This window comes from Aedes albopictus, chromosome 3, assembly GCF_035046485.1.
Source record: "Aedes albopictus strain Foshan chromosome 3, AalbF5, whole genome shotgun sequence".
Lineage (NCBI taxonomy): Eukaryota > Metazoa > Arthropoda > Insecta > Diptera > Culicidae > Aedes > Aedes albopictus.
The window spans coordinates 127569182-127583374 of NC_085138.1; the positions used below are offsets into that span (position 1 = coordinate 127569182).

At 37.8% G+C, this 14193-nt stretch overlaps 3 protein-coding genes across 4 annotated transcripts in view; 2 read left to right on the forward strand and 1 right to left on the reverse strand.

Annotated features, from left to right (window-relative positions):
• The window catches only part of LOC115253496 (8-oxo-dGDP phosphatase NUDT18), a 39024-nt gene extending 36693 nt beyond the window's left edge, over window positions 1-2331 (forward strand). For both annotated transcript variants that reach the window (XM_062855855.1, XM_062855856.1), the window contains exon 3: window positions 1651-2331. The gene's annotated coding sequence lies outside the window, so the exon portion shown is untranslated. The remainder of the gene's footprint in view (window positions 1-1650) is intronic.
• A 1351-nt stretch (window positions 2332-3682) lies between these two features.
• On the reverse strand, window positions 3683-5787 carry LOC109405708 (uncharacterized). Its single transcript, XM_029856977.2, has 3 exons — window positions 5507-5787; window positions 5241-5428; window positions 3683-4447 (listed from the first exon to the last, which is right to left on the reverse strand). Exons 2-3 carry the CDS (start codon window positions 5422-5424, stop codon window positions 3735-3737), a joined length of 897 nt encoding a protein of 298 aa, XP_029712837.2. The 5' UTR covers window positions 5425-5428; window positions 5507-5787; the 3' UTR covers window positions 3683-3734.
• Window positions 5788-10401: 4614 nt separating this feature from the next.
• The window catches only part of LOC115269287 (cullin-5-like), a 30173-nt gene continuing 26381 nt past the window's right edge, over window positions 10402-14193 (forward strand). The window contains exon 1 of the mRNA XM_062860633.1: window positions 10402-11050. Coding sequence (XP_062716617.1) covers window positions 11042-11050 — 9 coding nt within the window. The 5' untranslated portion in view covers window positions 10402-11041. The remainder of the gene's footprint in view (window positions 11051-14193) is intronic.

Below are 14193 nucleotides of genomic sequence, written 5' to 3' on the forward strand. Positions count from 1 at the left end.
TTAGGTATAAGCTGTAACACAAAAAAAATGAAAAAGATTCATCGAGTACATACTGAGATATAATATTTGAAAAATGTGTTCAAAAATCTTATAAGTTTTCCTAAAAGTTCTAATACTTTCAGAAAACTAATTCGATCTCACTCAAATTTTTACCAGTGGAGCTTCAATATATGATTCATAATTGGTCAAAATTGCAGCGTTTTTGATTGACATATAAAAAAGTTATGAACATTTGAATGAAAAATTATTTTGACCAAAAAATTGCTGTACGGACAATTGTTTGATACACTGTATATAAAACGAAATCAGAACTCAAAAATAACTTTGGTAACCTCTAGAGCATTCCAAACGATCTCTCTTGTGTTGCTTCCTGTAAATAGTTTATTCTATGCATCAATGAACAAATCATATTTCATTCTGGCCTTACAGTGAACGGTACAAAAAAGATCCACCATATAGTGATTACAGTTTCTAATGAAAACTACATACAAAAATGATAGAATATACCTTTCAATCAATGTACTACATCCATTCTACATTGTTTAAGTAATCTGTGTTGAAATATATTTGGTTTTTGAGGAATAAAGTGAATTCTGGTAAAACTGGGAACATTGCTTAAAAAATAGCAAAGCAATTAATGCTGAAATTTCAAAATTTCGACAAATTTTCACACGTTTTGCTTCTTGGTGTATGCTATTGGGATGTTTTCGATATATTAAATTTATATTGACATGAGTATTATCAATTTTGGGGTGATATGGGGCGAGTTTATCTTTCATAGTTAATATAATGGATTAAATTTTTCCCTGAACTACACATTGTTTCAAGCAAGAATTAATGCTATAATCTATAAAATAACATTAATTCAACTTGCAGACATACAGGCAGGGATGGCATTTCGCACTGAAAATGTGCACAGTGCAGCTCATTTTCATATTAAAGCCGCGCACAATTGCACTCACACTGAGGAGCATGCCATCCCTGCATACAGGGATGTCCTTTTTTGGACTTTTTTTAAGAGTGTTGGTAGGCTAAAGCAAAAAAAGTGCAGATGTTGTGAAGATTCTTAAGGATTATTCGATAACTCAAAACACTCTCACATTTCTGTATCGCAATGATCACCTTCATCTGCTTGTGTTAAAGCATGCTGGAGGTGTTATTCTAACATATACACTTTAAAAAATTACAAATTTTCAATGTAATACAAGTGTAAACATGGTGCTCACTTATGATGTTAACTTTCAAAATAATTTGTCGAAATTTTGAAATTGCAGAATTATTTGCTAAGTGGATTTTTTTTCTGCCATACCCTATTTTAAAGCTATGTTCCCAATCTTATAAAAACAAATATTTTTCAACACAGATTACTAAAACAATGTAAAATGGGTGTATAGTGCACTCATTGAAAGGTATATTTTATCATTTTTGCATGCAGTTTTCATTAGAAACTGTAACCACTATATGGTGGATCTTTTTGTGCCGATCACTGTATGTGTAGACAATATAGTCTCAGTCTCAATAGAAAGGTTTATTCTGTGCTGTGCTTGAATAACGTCCAATCAAAATCCGTTTTTGCCCACAGTATGTACTGCGGTTGCAGGTGTGATCGCGAATGCGCGTGAAAAAATGACAAATTTCTTTTTTCGGCAGGTACCCACAATCGACGAATCTCACACGGCGCATATGGCACGCGGAATGTACCGTTTTTTCTCCGCTGCCACCTGAAGAAGTGCATTGATTGTTTTCTTATATATGTGTATAGCTTTAGTAGTGGAACTACTTGAACAACCAAGTGACTCGGCGAAGAATACTCAGAGGGTCGTATAAACCTGGACGATCATTTTTGTTTTGTTTCGCGCGCGATCGGAATCTCAATCGCGCAGCTTTGCGGACGACGGGGACGGGGATGCGGATGTTTCGCTACTTGTGTTTTAATTTTGCATTTTCGTACAGATGAGCTGCATGATGGGCCGAGCTGAGAAATGGGAGAAAGAAGAGCAGGCAGCCCAAAAAAAAATGTAAGAAAGTGGAAAAATGGAAACTAGCAAATTGTTAATTCATTGCCATCTCTCCGTGCTGGCTGCCGAGCTATTCAGTGGAAATTGGAGTCGCGTAAAATTGGCGAAGAGAAACCACGTGAAACAAAACGCAAATGAATTATGTTGCACGAAAATATAAACCAAGATCGTAGATAGCCCGGTTGAACTAGAGAACGGATTATTGATTTATATTTATGAAGTGCTTAGTATTAAAGACGCGGAAAATATCTTGTAAAAACTTATTTTAAAGAATCTAATAAATAATATATTATGGTGAAGCTAATCAATTCCATCCGAAAAGTTAATTATTCCCAATGAGAAAACCTTATCTAATTCATCAAAATGATTTATTCTTTTGTTCCGACTGTTCCGATTTAGTCACATTCTATCCTAGGCCCGACCAACTGCATTTTTTTAGATATCAAGGAAAGCTTCTGTCGAAGAAATGCTAAGAATAAAGTTATTGAAACGTGCAGTTCCTGTTAACTTGCTGCGATCACATTTTTGTGGAACCTTGATTGTGAAGTAATGTACAATTATGCAACTGAACTAAGATTATACCAGTATTTATAATCTTAATTTGATTCTATAATTGCCCATTTCCACTTTAAATCAACCTTAAGTTTGCATGTAAAGTAATGATTGCTCTAAATACACCGTATATTTGCATGCAATAAGGCTTCAGCACCGTGGTTACTTGGGGTATCTATTCTGAACGTGAATCAGATGAAAAAAAAATTTTTTTTTGATAAAATAGTCATCTAGTGTGGTAGAATTCGCATATATCAAAGAAAATTGCCTTCCTTCAGGCGTTTAAACAGCCATTCCATTTTTAGGCAATATTTTTTGCAACTTTTGTTAGCCGCGAACGTTGTTTTAAAGTGATCAATTTGACCCCAGTTTACGGTACCAAGTCATAATCTCTTTTCTGGACGCCAGCAGTTGAAGAATTACATTGCTTATGCTTTTCGGGAATGTTGACTGTATTTTACTCTGTATTTTTCGTCAAGCTCAATAGCATCAGACCCCTCGAGTATTGGCATAAATAGGGGATGGCCAGGGGGGGCCTGGCCCCCTCCAGAATAATCCATTTCGAAAAAAAAAAATCACGCAATTCAGGCGAAAAGTATCTTTTTAGTATTAAAAAATCTATATCGACATGGTCTTGGCCCCCTAGAGCTATGACCTAGTTACGCTAATGCCCTCGAGCTGGATCTCAGGGCTGGTATGCTACTCGGTGATCGAAAGGAACTTCGCAGACGAAGTATAAAAAACTAATGCCGTTTTTCTTTATTATCCAGATCCAACCTGGGTTGGAACTAGATCAGATCACAGTTTCAACCCCAACCCGACTAATCTATTGTATTACTGTGTACTTAGATGCTACATTGAAGTCTGAGTACATTAGGTTGAACAATGATATATTGCGCATTGCGCAGTTATAAGTGCGACGATGAAGTGCGGAATCTCAAATAAAAGTGCGATTTTACGTCAGATCGTTCCAGTGTCTTCACCGCACTTATTCATTAGCTCGTGATGAATAAGTGCGGTGAAGACACCGAAACGATTTGATGCAATATCGCATTTTTATTTGAGATTCCGCACTTTGTCGCAGTCCAGTTAGCAATGCAATAAACTATACATTCAATGTTGAGGTTTTATAAATGTATGCTGATGTTTTGTACACTACAATTTCTATTCGGGCAGGTATTCCTCGTCGAGATATTCGCTTTCCTCAGGATCAAGTGCGTCCGGTTGCTGTTCACCAATGATCAATTCAGTATCGAATTCCTTCTTGTAAACTTTAGAGGGAAATCTAGTCCGTGACGACGAGCCACGCTTTCCGCGGTTGCGCTGGGCAGGCTCGGTAACACGGTATCGATGAGTGCCAGCATAATAATGAGGAGTTGTTGGGCTAACTGCTCGCGATTTCCTGATACTTTTGACAAGTTCCAGTACTTGGGATCGGAAGTCCAGTTTTTCGTCTTCTGAAAACTTCTCCACAATCGGAAGCAAACTTTCAAAGAAGGCCCGGTCTGGGTTCGGCTCTGGAGCAACTGGTGCCTGTGCCTTAATGAAATCGATTAAAGCTGATTCGAACTTTGCGTCTTTTGCATGGTTCATTGATTTTGAGATGTAGCGCGGTGGTATTTTAACCTTTGCATCGTCAGATGCTTCACATTCAGACGCGTCATTAAAATCATCCTGGGTGTTCTGATTGTTGCTTTCATCTTCAAGGAAACTCGAATCCGTCTCGGCCACTGCTCCAGCTTGTGTCAGAAATGATAATTGTTTCGCATAGATATACTTCCTCGATGAATTGGCTGCCCGGCCGGATTTGGTTTGCTTCTTTTGACTTTTTGCAAAATTGTCTTTTAGGTTTTTCCATTTCTTTGATAGTTTCTCGTCTGAAAAGAAAAGAAGTTACAGCTTAAGAGTTTAAATTAATTATAATTTATTTATTAATTTCAAGAATTTCAATTTATCCATTCAGCACCATTTAGTTTACCCATATTTTACCTCGTTTCGTTACAGATATTTGGGTTCTGGATGTGACCAAATCGATATGCATCTTACTTACAGAGCTGGTCACACAATACTAGAAGGAATTCCTGGGAAATCCCGGAAGGAATTTCTGGAGAAATCCTAGAAGGAATTTCTGGAGAAATCCTAGAAGGAACTCCTGGAGGAATCCTAGAAGGAATTCCTGGAGGAATCCTAGAAGGAATTCTTGGAGAAATTCCCGGAATAATCCTAGAAGAAACTCCTGGAGGAATCTTAGAAGGAATTCTTGGAGGAATCCTAGAAGGAATTTCTGGAGGAATCCTAGAAGGAACTCCTGCTGGAATCCTAGATAGAATTCCTAGGGAAATCCCGGAAGGAATTCCTGAAGAAATCGTAGAAGGAATTTCTGGAGAAATTCTAGAAAGAATTCCTGGATAAATTTTAGAAGGAATACCTGGAGGAATCTTATGAGGAATACCTGGAGGATTCCCGGAAGGAATTACTGGAGGAATCCTAGAAGAAATTCCTGGAGGATTGCTAGAGGGAATTTCTCGAGGAATCCTAGAAGGAACTCCTAGAGGAATCCTAGGTGGAATTCTCGGATGAATCCTAAAAGATTTTCGATCAGAACTCCCAAAAAAATAACTACAAATTACGATATTTGTCAAACCAGTAGGAAACACATAATTTACTTACACGCATCGTCCTGCTCCCTTTCCGATTTTTCGTCGAAGTTCTCCACAAATGTCCGGCAGATGTTCTTCCATGCCGCGCGTTTTTTTGTTCGGTCGGCGTAGCCTTCATCCAGTGTATTCCAGATGACTGGGTACGCCTTCACCTTTCCGATGAACAATCTAATGTCCAGATCCTCACCAGCCATCACACTACGGGTAAAAATAAATGTATAAATTACATACGTTACGATACTGATTACGAATTAATTTTGTAATAAAAGTAGTTACCCAGCTCGATAAATTATAACACAAATTAAACGAAAACACGCTCTGTACACTCCGCTGATGTTTGGTTGACTGAAAAATGTAAATAAATAAACGCTAAATCACAGACAAACAGACGTCTCACTCTACCCACTTCCCATCGTTTCCCTTTTCAACGGACTATTCAAATATTATGGTGTTCGCAAATCTCTCGCTCACGGCGCTCGCATCGTTTTTACTCCTGTTTCACGTTTGCTCACTAGCGCCATCTACTCAGTGGGTTTGCGAAATAGAGCGTAATTAGCACTGGGCGATTATCGTGGCGATTATACTTTTGTGACGTTGATTTTTATCACACTTTGTTCCAAGGTTCCCAAGTGATACGTCTGTTTGTCTGCGGATAAGCACCGCCATCGTTTGGTCAAATCGAGTTTATATGTCGGGCAGTTTCCGTTGATGGCGTTGAGGTACTTAAATCCTATACACACGATTTCGACGTATTTTTGTTCGAGCTTAAATGTCTGTTCTCTGTGCTGCCAGATTTCGATTTAACGTTTTTCTAACACGCACACTACTACACAAATCACCTGTGTAACTTTCGTTTGCATCATTCAGCAACGTGTACACTAGAGTGGGTCATCGTTTATATGGAAAAATGAAAAAATCAATGGTATCCCATCAGATTAAAGCTTTTTTGATCCCATTTCAGGACCCAAATAAGTGTGCAAAATTTGGGCACTATCGGTTATGTCTACGTTTTGCGCATCGTGTTTGAAGTTTGTATGGGGTTTTACATGGAAAAATACCCGTTTTTTGCATTTCTCTCATAACAAGCTCGAATTTTACTAAAACCGTGTAACCGATAAAGTGAAACATAGCCTAGAGTGTCCTGAAAAACTTTGTTGAAGACCGCGAAGTTATCTAATGCTTATGAAAAAAGTTATAGCGTTGGCATTGCTTGGCGAAACAGTATATTTTATTGCTATAGTGCTATTGAAGATGATTGATGATACCTGGCAAAAAACGACAACAGCACGACAATCGAAACGATTTATAGTACCTAACAAAATTATAACTCAAAAACTTCTCAGCCTGTCAAAAAGAGACTTGAATACTTTTTGTGGCCTTATAACAGGGCACTGTGCAAGTAAATACCATTTGAAACAACTATGTATACTCGAAGATGATACCTGTCGTTTCTGTAATAGGGACAAGGAGGATTCTGAACATTTGTTATGTACCTGTGAAGCACTTTTCCAACAAAGATGCACATTTTTCGATAAAGGTTTTATACAACCATCAGATGTATGGATGACTTCTCCTAGCAAGGTAATACATTTCATTCGATCTGTTATACCGTATTGGGATAATGCCTACCGTCAGCAAGTGGAAATCACTCAAACTCATAGTGATATGACACACTGATATGGGCAAAAACATTAAAACGGGGCCGTCCACAATAGATCAAAAAACTGGTCGCAGTGGAAAATGTACCCAACAGGAAAAAAAAAATGCTATTGTTATTCCTTTGCATGTTAAAACATAAACACATGCATGCGGTTCGTTGGTTATAACTATTATCACAAGCATCGGGTCGCTTTGCGGTGTTCGACAAAGTTTTTCAGAACATCCTAGGCTATCATTTTACAGTATCGGTTAAAAAGTTTCAGACAAACTTTTTCAACTTTTGGCTAAAATGCAAAAACGTATGTTTTCCCATACAAAATCCCATACAAATTTCAATTGCAATGCGCAAAGTGTAGACGCAACCGATCGTGCTCAAATTTTGCACAGATACTCAGGACCCGAAACGGAACCAAAAAAGCTTTGATCTGAGAAAACGGTTCCGATGACCCACTTTAGTGTACACTGGCAAACGTCAGAGCGATCAAACACTAGCGCCTCTGGTGGAAGGATCGCGGAAATCAAATGAAATTTTGAATTGATCGTAAAATGCATGTGCCAAGCCGTTTTGAAGAGTGTTAGGTCTGTTTGTCTGTGATGGTGGTGTGGAGTGGGCTATGGATTTTCACGAAAATTGTTACGTTTGTTTGTCTGTGCCACAACTATGAAGATTTAAAATGATCGTTAAAAGTTTTGTCGATGGTATTATGCTTTTGGTCGAAATCCGAAGTGACCGAACGTGCGAAAATTGATTTTTAACCTACTTAGAATTGGGTTGTTTAGTGAATAAAATATTGCTATTTTCTATAGCTTAATCGAAAGAGCTCATTTTTCTGAATATGACGTGAATTTATTGGATTCCAATACCTTTGTTTTGATGGTTAAATTAACAAAACATTTTTAATTTTCGTGGATAGAATGACAGTTCAATCGATAAAATGACAGTTCGACCCGAACAAAAAAATTTCCCCATACAACCTTTAAATGAATTTTAAAAATAGTTCCCGGACTCCAAAAATTATGAAATTTTGGATTTCGACTAATTTTTGGGCGGAGAATCGGATTATGAAATAATCTGGATACCCCTAAAGAACCCAATTGTCGCAACTCCATTTGGATTAGTGCATATTGTAGCTCTTAATTAGCTTAATGATGCGCAACAGAAAAAATAGATTCAAATTTACTTCGCAGCTGCAACTTCGCATGTGCTTCAAGCGACGACTTCGATTTGGTGGTGCGACGATAATGTGCGGTCAAACTCGAACAAAAACGATGCGAGCGCCACGAATGGCCACTGGCCAGTTGGACAACTATTATCTTTTTAAATCGATCGCGTATATAGGGCACTGCATGAAATTCTTTCCCTTTCTCTTCCACTCTTACAGAAATTTTGTAAACAACAAGGCCAAGAAACGTCAAAATCCCATGCAAAATCAAAACAGTGCAGTGCCCTATATCAATACATATCGGTGTACGTTGGGAACAGAGAAAATAGGTAGAGAGAGTGAACAATAGAGGTAATAAACTATAGAGGAAGAATGTCGCTGGCGTCACTGCCGAAACATCTCTTGCTGGCGGAGATAGGCTGGGCTATAAGTGTCAAAGCGAAAAAGTATGCGGTTTGACAGATAGATACCCGACATGTTTGAGAGCGAGAACAAAGGGAACAGCAGCGACATTCGTCCTCTATAGTTTATTAACTCTATTGAGTGAACAGCCGCCTGAACGGCAACACTTTTTCCACAGACAAACAGACGTAACACTTGCGAAATTTCCATCGACCACGCTTTTAACGATCATTTTAAAAGTTTCATAGTTGTGGCTTCCACAACCAGAGGCGCGCACATCGTTTTTCTATGCGTTTGACGTTTCACACTAGCGCATTTTGTTGACGATATTGCACACCACAGTGATTCGTGCAACTTTTTCACCAGGTGATGGTATTTAGTGTGAACTGGGCGATGGATTTTCATGAAAATCGTTCAAGGTGTTACGTCTGTTTGTCTGTGCTTTTTCTGTTTTGATTTCATTGCTTGGATACTGGCAACTGTCGCAAAGCAGATTAATCCACCCATCGAAGGTAGTGCCTATCGCGCATACCGCATTTGAAAACTTTTTATACTGTTGTTGTATTAACTAGGAGTTATCAAACTGATGTTCCAAAACGGAATTATTTTCATTAATAGGCTCCTAAAGTCCTATCGGGATTCTTGTTTTAAATCACAAATTATGGTTCAAGAGTACATATTTACTCAATTTTTGACGTTTTTATTAACCGTAGTTGAAAATATATAATTTTTATTTTTTTAGCCTTTTGTCTCGTCCCTAGCTTATAACACATACTTTGAGAGATTGTTTTTCACCGTGTATGTCAGATAGGAACATTTTTGAAATCCCAGTGCGAAAAATGTCGAGCTCAGTCACACAAGGTTGACCTCAAACGTCAAAGTAGAACTATTTACCATTTAACTTATTTCGAATTTTCTATTTATTCCTTTGTTTTTCAAGTTCGAGTAAAGTACAATTCGGATAAGAATACCATGTTTGATCGTATTATTCAATATAAGCGAGATTTCGTCTTTAATTTTAGGACCCTATTCAAGAAATCAATGTTGTTTGCACTGTTATCCATAATATTTGGAAACTTTGGTGAAAATTTGTTTGAAATGAGTGCAATACTTATCTTTACTTTTGCGGCAATCGTCAAGGTTTCTTGATTTTGTTCATTAGGATACCAGTTTGACGGTTCGATAGGTATTTTGGCTTCACACGGTTCGCTTCTCTACCTTTTCTCTGGTTAGGAAATATTGAGTGTTAAGTCTATAGTGGTTTCTGCTTTAAGTAGTGTTGCGTGTACGTACACGTTGCATAACACGAACACTACCTGAGTTACTGGTTGAAAATAGTAAACAAAAAACAGCTGATCCCGGCAAAATCAAATGGGCATATTTTCAACCAGTAGATTTGCATTAGTGTTCGTGACGCCGCGCTGTGAAACCACTATATTGACCAATCTAAATTCCTGTGTGGTAGTGGTTTGTGTTCAGATTTCCCGTGTTAATCTATCTGTAAGAACTTTGTAAACATCTTTTGTTCTCACGTATATGGATAGGCTTACATTAGGTTTCGTGAGACATTTTTTGGACAACTCAATGTCTGTGGTTGATATTTTTATGTGTGAAAAATGTGGAAATGGTTCGTGCCGCCGATAATAATGATTCATCCACTCGTTCCACAAATTGATAACAAAACAAAACGTCATCACGCCGAGCATCGTCGTTGGCATTTTATGCCAGCTGTCAAGCCAACTGTCAAATAAAATAGAAAGTTTCTTTTTGCATGCAAAAAAATACCTATGAGCCTCTGCACGAATTTGCCCTGTCCTGCTCACTCCCACAGAAAGTTTGAAAACAGCGCGCACAGTAAAAGTCAAATTTGACTTTTACTGTGCGCGCTGTTTTCAAGCTTTCTGTGGGAGTGAGCAGTGGGCCAGATTCGTGCAGAGGCTCATTGTTCCTTCTCGCGAGCGGCGGCGAACACGGGTTCAAGTAGAAATTATTCGTAGTGAATTGGCGACTTTTGCATACCTTCTAGCCATCGTAGTGAGTGTTTAGTGATTACAGCTTGAAACAGGTTTTACTTTTGTTTCGACGATGCGAGTGTTTGCTGGCTGAAAAATTCAGCATTAGTGGATTTTCGACTAGCTCTAATATCAGATAAACAAGGGGAACATCGTCTGGGGCGGAACACCGCTCCCCACCCGGTTCGTACCGTCGAGATCTCATCGGGAGACACAGAAGTCCGGTTGTTGTGGCTGGAGTCCCCTCCCGAATCGACCGAAGAAGATTAGCAAACAACCACCACGTACAAATATCTTCATTGTAAGCCGTCTGCGACGCAGACAGTAATTATGAATCCCCACGGAGGAGAGTGCTGCTGATTGAATCAAGGAGAGTGTAATGTGTTGGATCTCAGCCTGCGAGTTGTAAAGCAAGTAACGGAGGGTCACCGATTGCAAGGACAACTTGGTGCTGGTTGGCCTAGATTTGGATTTTATTCGTCCCTTCTGACACACCATCGACCCGAGTAGATTGACACCACTGAATTGAGCGACAAGCGATAACACACGAACGACGAGCAAACGCAGAAATAATCATGCTGAAGGTATGTAAATATTATGGTGACCTTCGACAGGCCACTACTGTGTGCAAATGGCCATGGAAGGGACCTTGGTTGCACTGCGTGAAAGAAATGTAAACGTAATTGTCATACCAAGTTGATTCGATTTGAGTTTCGGACTGACGAGTCACAATCTATTTTGTTGCCACTTTTCAACAATATCATCGATTTCGATATCTAGCGACGTAATACTTTCATTCTTGAAACTTTGAATGACTTTTATAAAATAGTCCACACAATTTTATTTTGAAATATATTTAACAATTGTTATTGCATTGCAACAAATTAGTTGTAAATCAACTGTTTTTTTTTCTTCGCCAATAGTTACCGTCCGACAGGAATTCGTGGAGAATCAATCAAACCATGGGAAAGACAGAGTTTAACTTGCTGTAATTTTGTATTATTTTGGTTCAAACGATTAATTTGAAATCAAATCAATCATATTTCATTTGGCACTGAGGCAACATTTTGTTAAGAAACCAATGAGCATCGATGGCCGTTCGATTTAGTAGTTGTAGTTGATACTCCGAATGTTTAAGGTGAAACATCAAGAAATCCTATGTCAATTCTGCATACTAGTGTGGGTCATCGGAACCGTTTTGTCAGATCAAAGCTTTTTTGGTTCCGTTTCGGGTCCTGAGTATCTGTGCAAAATTTGAGAACGATCGGTTGCGTCTACACTTTGCGCATTGCAATTGAAATTTGTATGGGATTTTATATGAGAAAACATACTTTTTTTGCATTTTTGTCATAAGTTGAAAAAGTTTGTCTGAAACTTTTTAACCGATCCTGTAAAATGATAGCCTAGGATGTTTTGAAAAACTTTGTTGAAGACCGCAAAGCGATCCGATGCTTGTGAAAATAGTTACAGGGTGGCCAGCAAACCGGGAGAACCGGGAAAAAGCCGGGAATTCATAATCACCGGGAGAAAACCGGGAAATATACGGGAATTCAGATTGCCACCGGGAAAACGTTTTAGTTTTACGTTGAACTTTTTTTTTATTCTTCATGAGAATAATTTGTAGTGCCGAGCTTGTTGTTGGTTGAACACAATGTGCATTGAAAATACAGCGTTATATTGAGTTGTTAAAAATTTTATTAAATAGGTTATTGTCGTTAGTGAGCCGAATTTTAACAACAGTTATGTTCAATTAGACTGAAACCAAAACAAATAATTCTTTTATATAGAACATAACAGACGAACACAAAACAATGTAGCCAAAGCTTTACACTTAAATGTGTGAGTGAAAAAACTGCAAAATTATGCAAAATTCAAACATAATAGAGGAAATTACCTATTCTCGGCCGTTTTGTTCTCTTCGTCTTTAGGGGTTTTTTGAAACCTATTGAACTCAGAGTTGGTCTCACATCCTTCCCAACTAAGCTGAATTATATGGCCAAGTTTCAGGCAATTTGGCTGACAAAAACTCCCCATGACGAAGAGAACAAACCTGCCGATAATACCCACTGTCACCCTATAATGTTCTAGCTTAAGGCTATCTCGAACTCTACAGCAGAAATTTGCGTTTTCTCAATGGAATTCAGCAATATGCTTCATGCTAGCGCAACAGTATCATTATAACTGTAAATTTCTCTTCATCAAGTTCGAATACTTTTCATGGAAGCCTGTGTGTTAATATTAGCTGAATCTGAACATGCTATTTAAATTAAATTATTGAGAAAAATCTATAAAAATTTTACACTACTATCAGACATATTGTGTTAACCCTAGTGGAAATGATATTTTGACGTTCAACCTAAAAAGGAGAAAAAAAGTGGAAGTGCTTTACAGTTGCAAAAACGCACAAGTACAGTTTTTACAGATGCCTATAATATGTTTTATTGGAATTGTAAAAAATTGCCATTAGGAAATGGAATTCGTAGGAGATTATTTCTGAGTTACCCAAAAGATCCTTTTGAAATTGCTCCAGGGATTTATTCAAAAGTTTCTACGGGAAATCATTTTTTTTCTTCTAAGATTTCCTCAGAAATTACTTATAAGATTTCTACAGGGGTTCTTTCTAAAATTCCGGTGAGTTTCTCTGGGAGCAGTTTTTTTTTTTGTCTTCTGCAGCAGTTCATGCTGGTCCATGCTTTTGTTCTTGGATTTCTCATACAGTTTCTGCTGGACTCCTTCCAGAATAGTCTTTGGGATTTCTTCAGGATTTCTGTGGATTTTTTAGCAATTCATTTTGGGAATCCTCTAGGAATTTTAATAAGTATATAGACGTCAAAAGGTAACATTGTGTAATTTTACTAGGTCTATCCCAAGGATCGGTATAATTAGAATTTCTGAAGAATAGGTTCTACAAACACTGTATTTTTGTGTAACAGTAAAAATACTTCCACAATTTTAATTTTGTTTCTTTGCCATTGATCATATTTTTGCTTGATTATATCATGTAAGAAGAGTGTAGATATTTCAAGTCATTAAAGTTTTCATTACGAACAGTTCCTGTACCGATAGTTTTTCAATTCAAGTAAAAATATTAAAACCGGGAAAAAATATAAAAATTCCGGGAAAAAACCGGGAGAAAACCGGGAAATCAAAATTTGCAAGTCACTGGCCACCCTGTAGTTATAACCAACGAACCGCATGCATGTGTTTATGTTTTAACATGTAAAAGAATAACAATAGCAACAAAATCATGCTGTTTCGCCAAGCAATGCCAACGCTATAACTTTTTTCATAAGCATCAGATCACTTCGCGGTCTTCGGCAAAGTTTTTCAGGACACCCTAGGCTATATTTTCATTTTATCGGTTACATGGTTTTAGAAAAATTCGAGCTTGTTTTGAGAGAAATGCAAAAAAGTGTGTTTTCCCATGTAAAACCCCATACAAACTTCAAACGCGATGCGCAAAATGAAGACATAACCGATCGTGTCCAAATTTTGCACACTTATTTGGGTCCTGAAATGGGATCAAAAAAGCTTTGATCTGATGGGATACCACTGAATTTTTCATGTTTCCATATGAACGATGACCCACTAGCGTGGTTCAAAAAATCGTTTTTGCTCCACACCGCTTATTCGATTCGTAATCAGATTCTAAGCCTTCTCCCAAAAATTGAGCTGATTTGGTTGAAAATTGAGAGTGCACAAGCTCTTCAAAGTTTGTATGGGAATT

Coding starts and splice junctions, on each gene's coding strand:
- LOC109405708 (XM_029856977.2), bottom strand. CDS start 5,424: ATGGCTGGTGAGGATCTGGACATTAGATTGTTCATCGGAAAGGTGAAG. Junction 4,448..5,240: donor AAGGGAGCAGGACGATGCGT/GTAAGTAAATTA, acceptor TTTTCTTTTCAG/ACGAGAAACTATCAAAGAAA.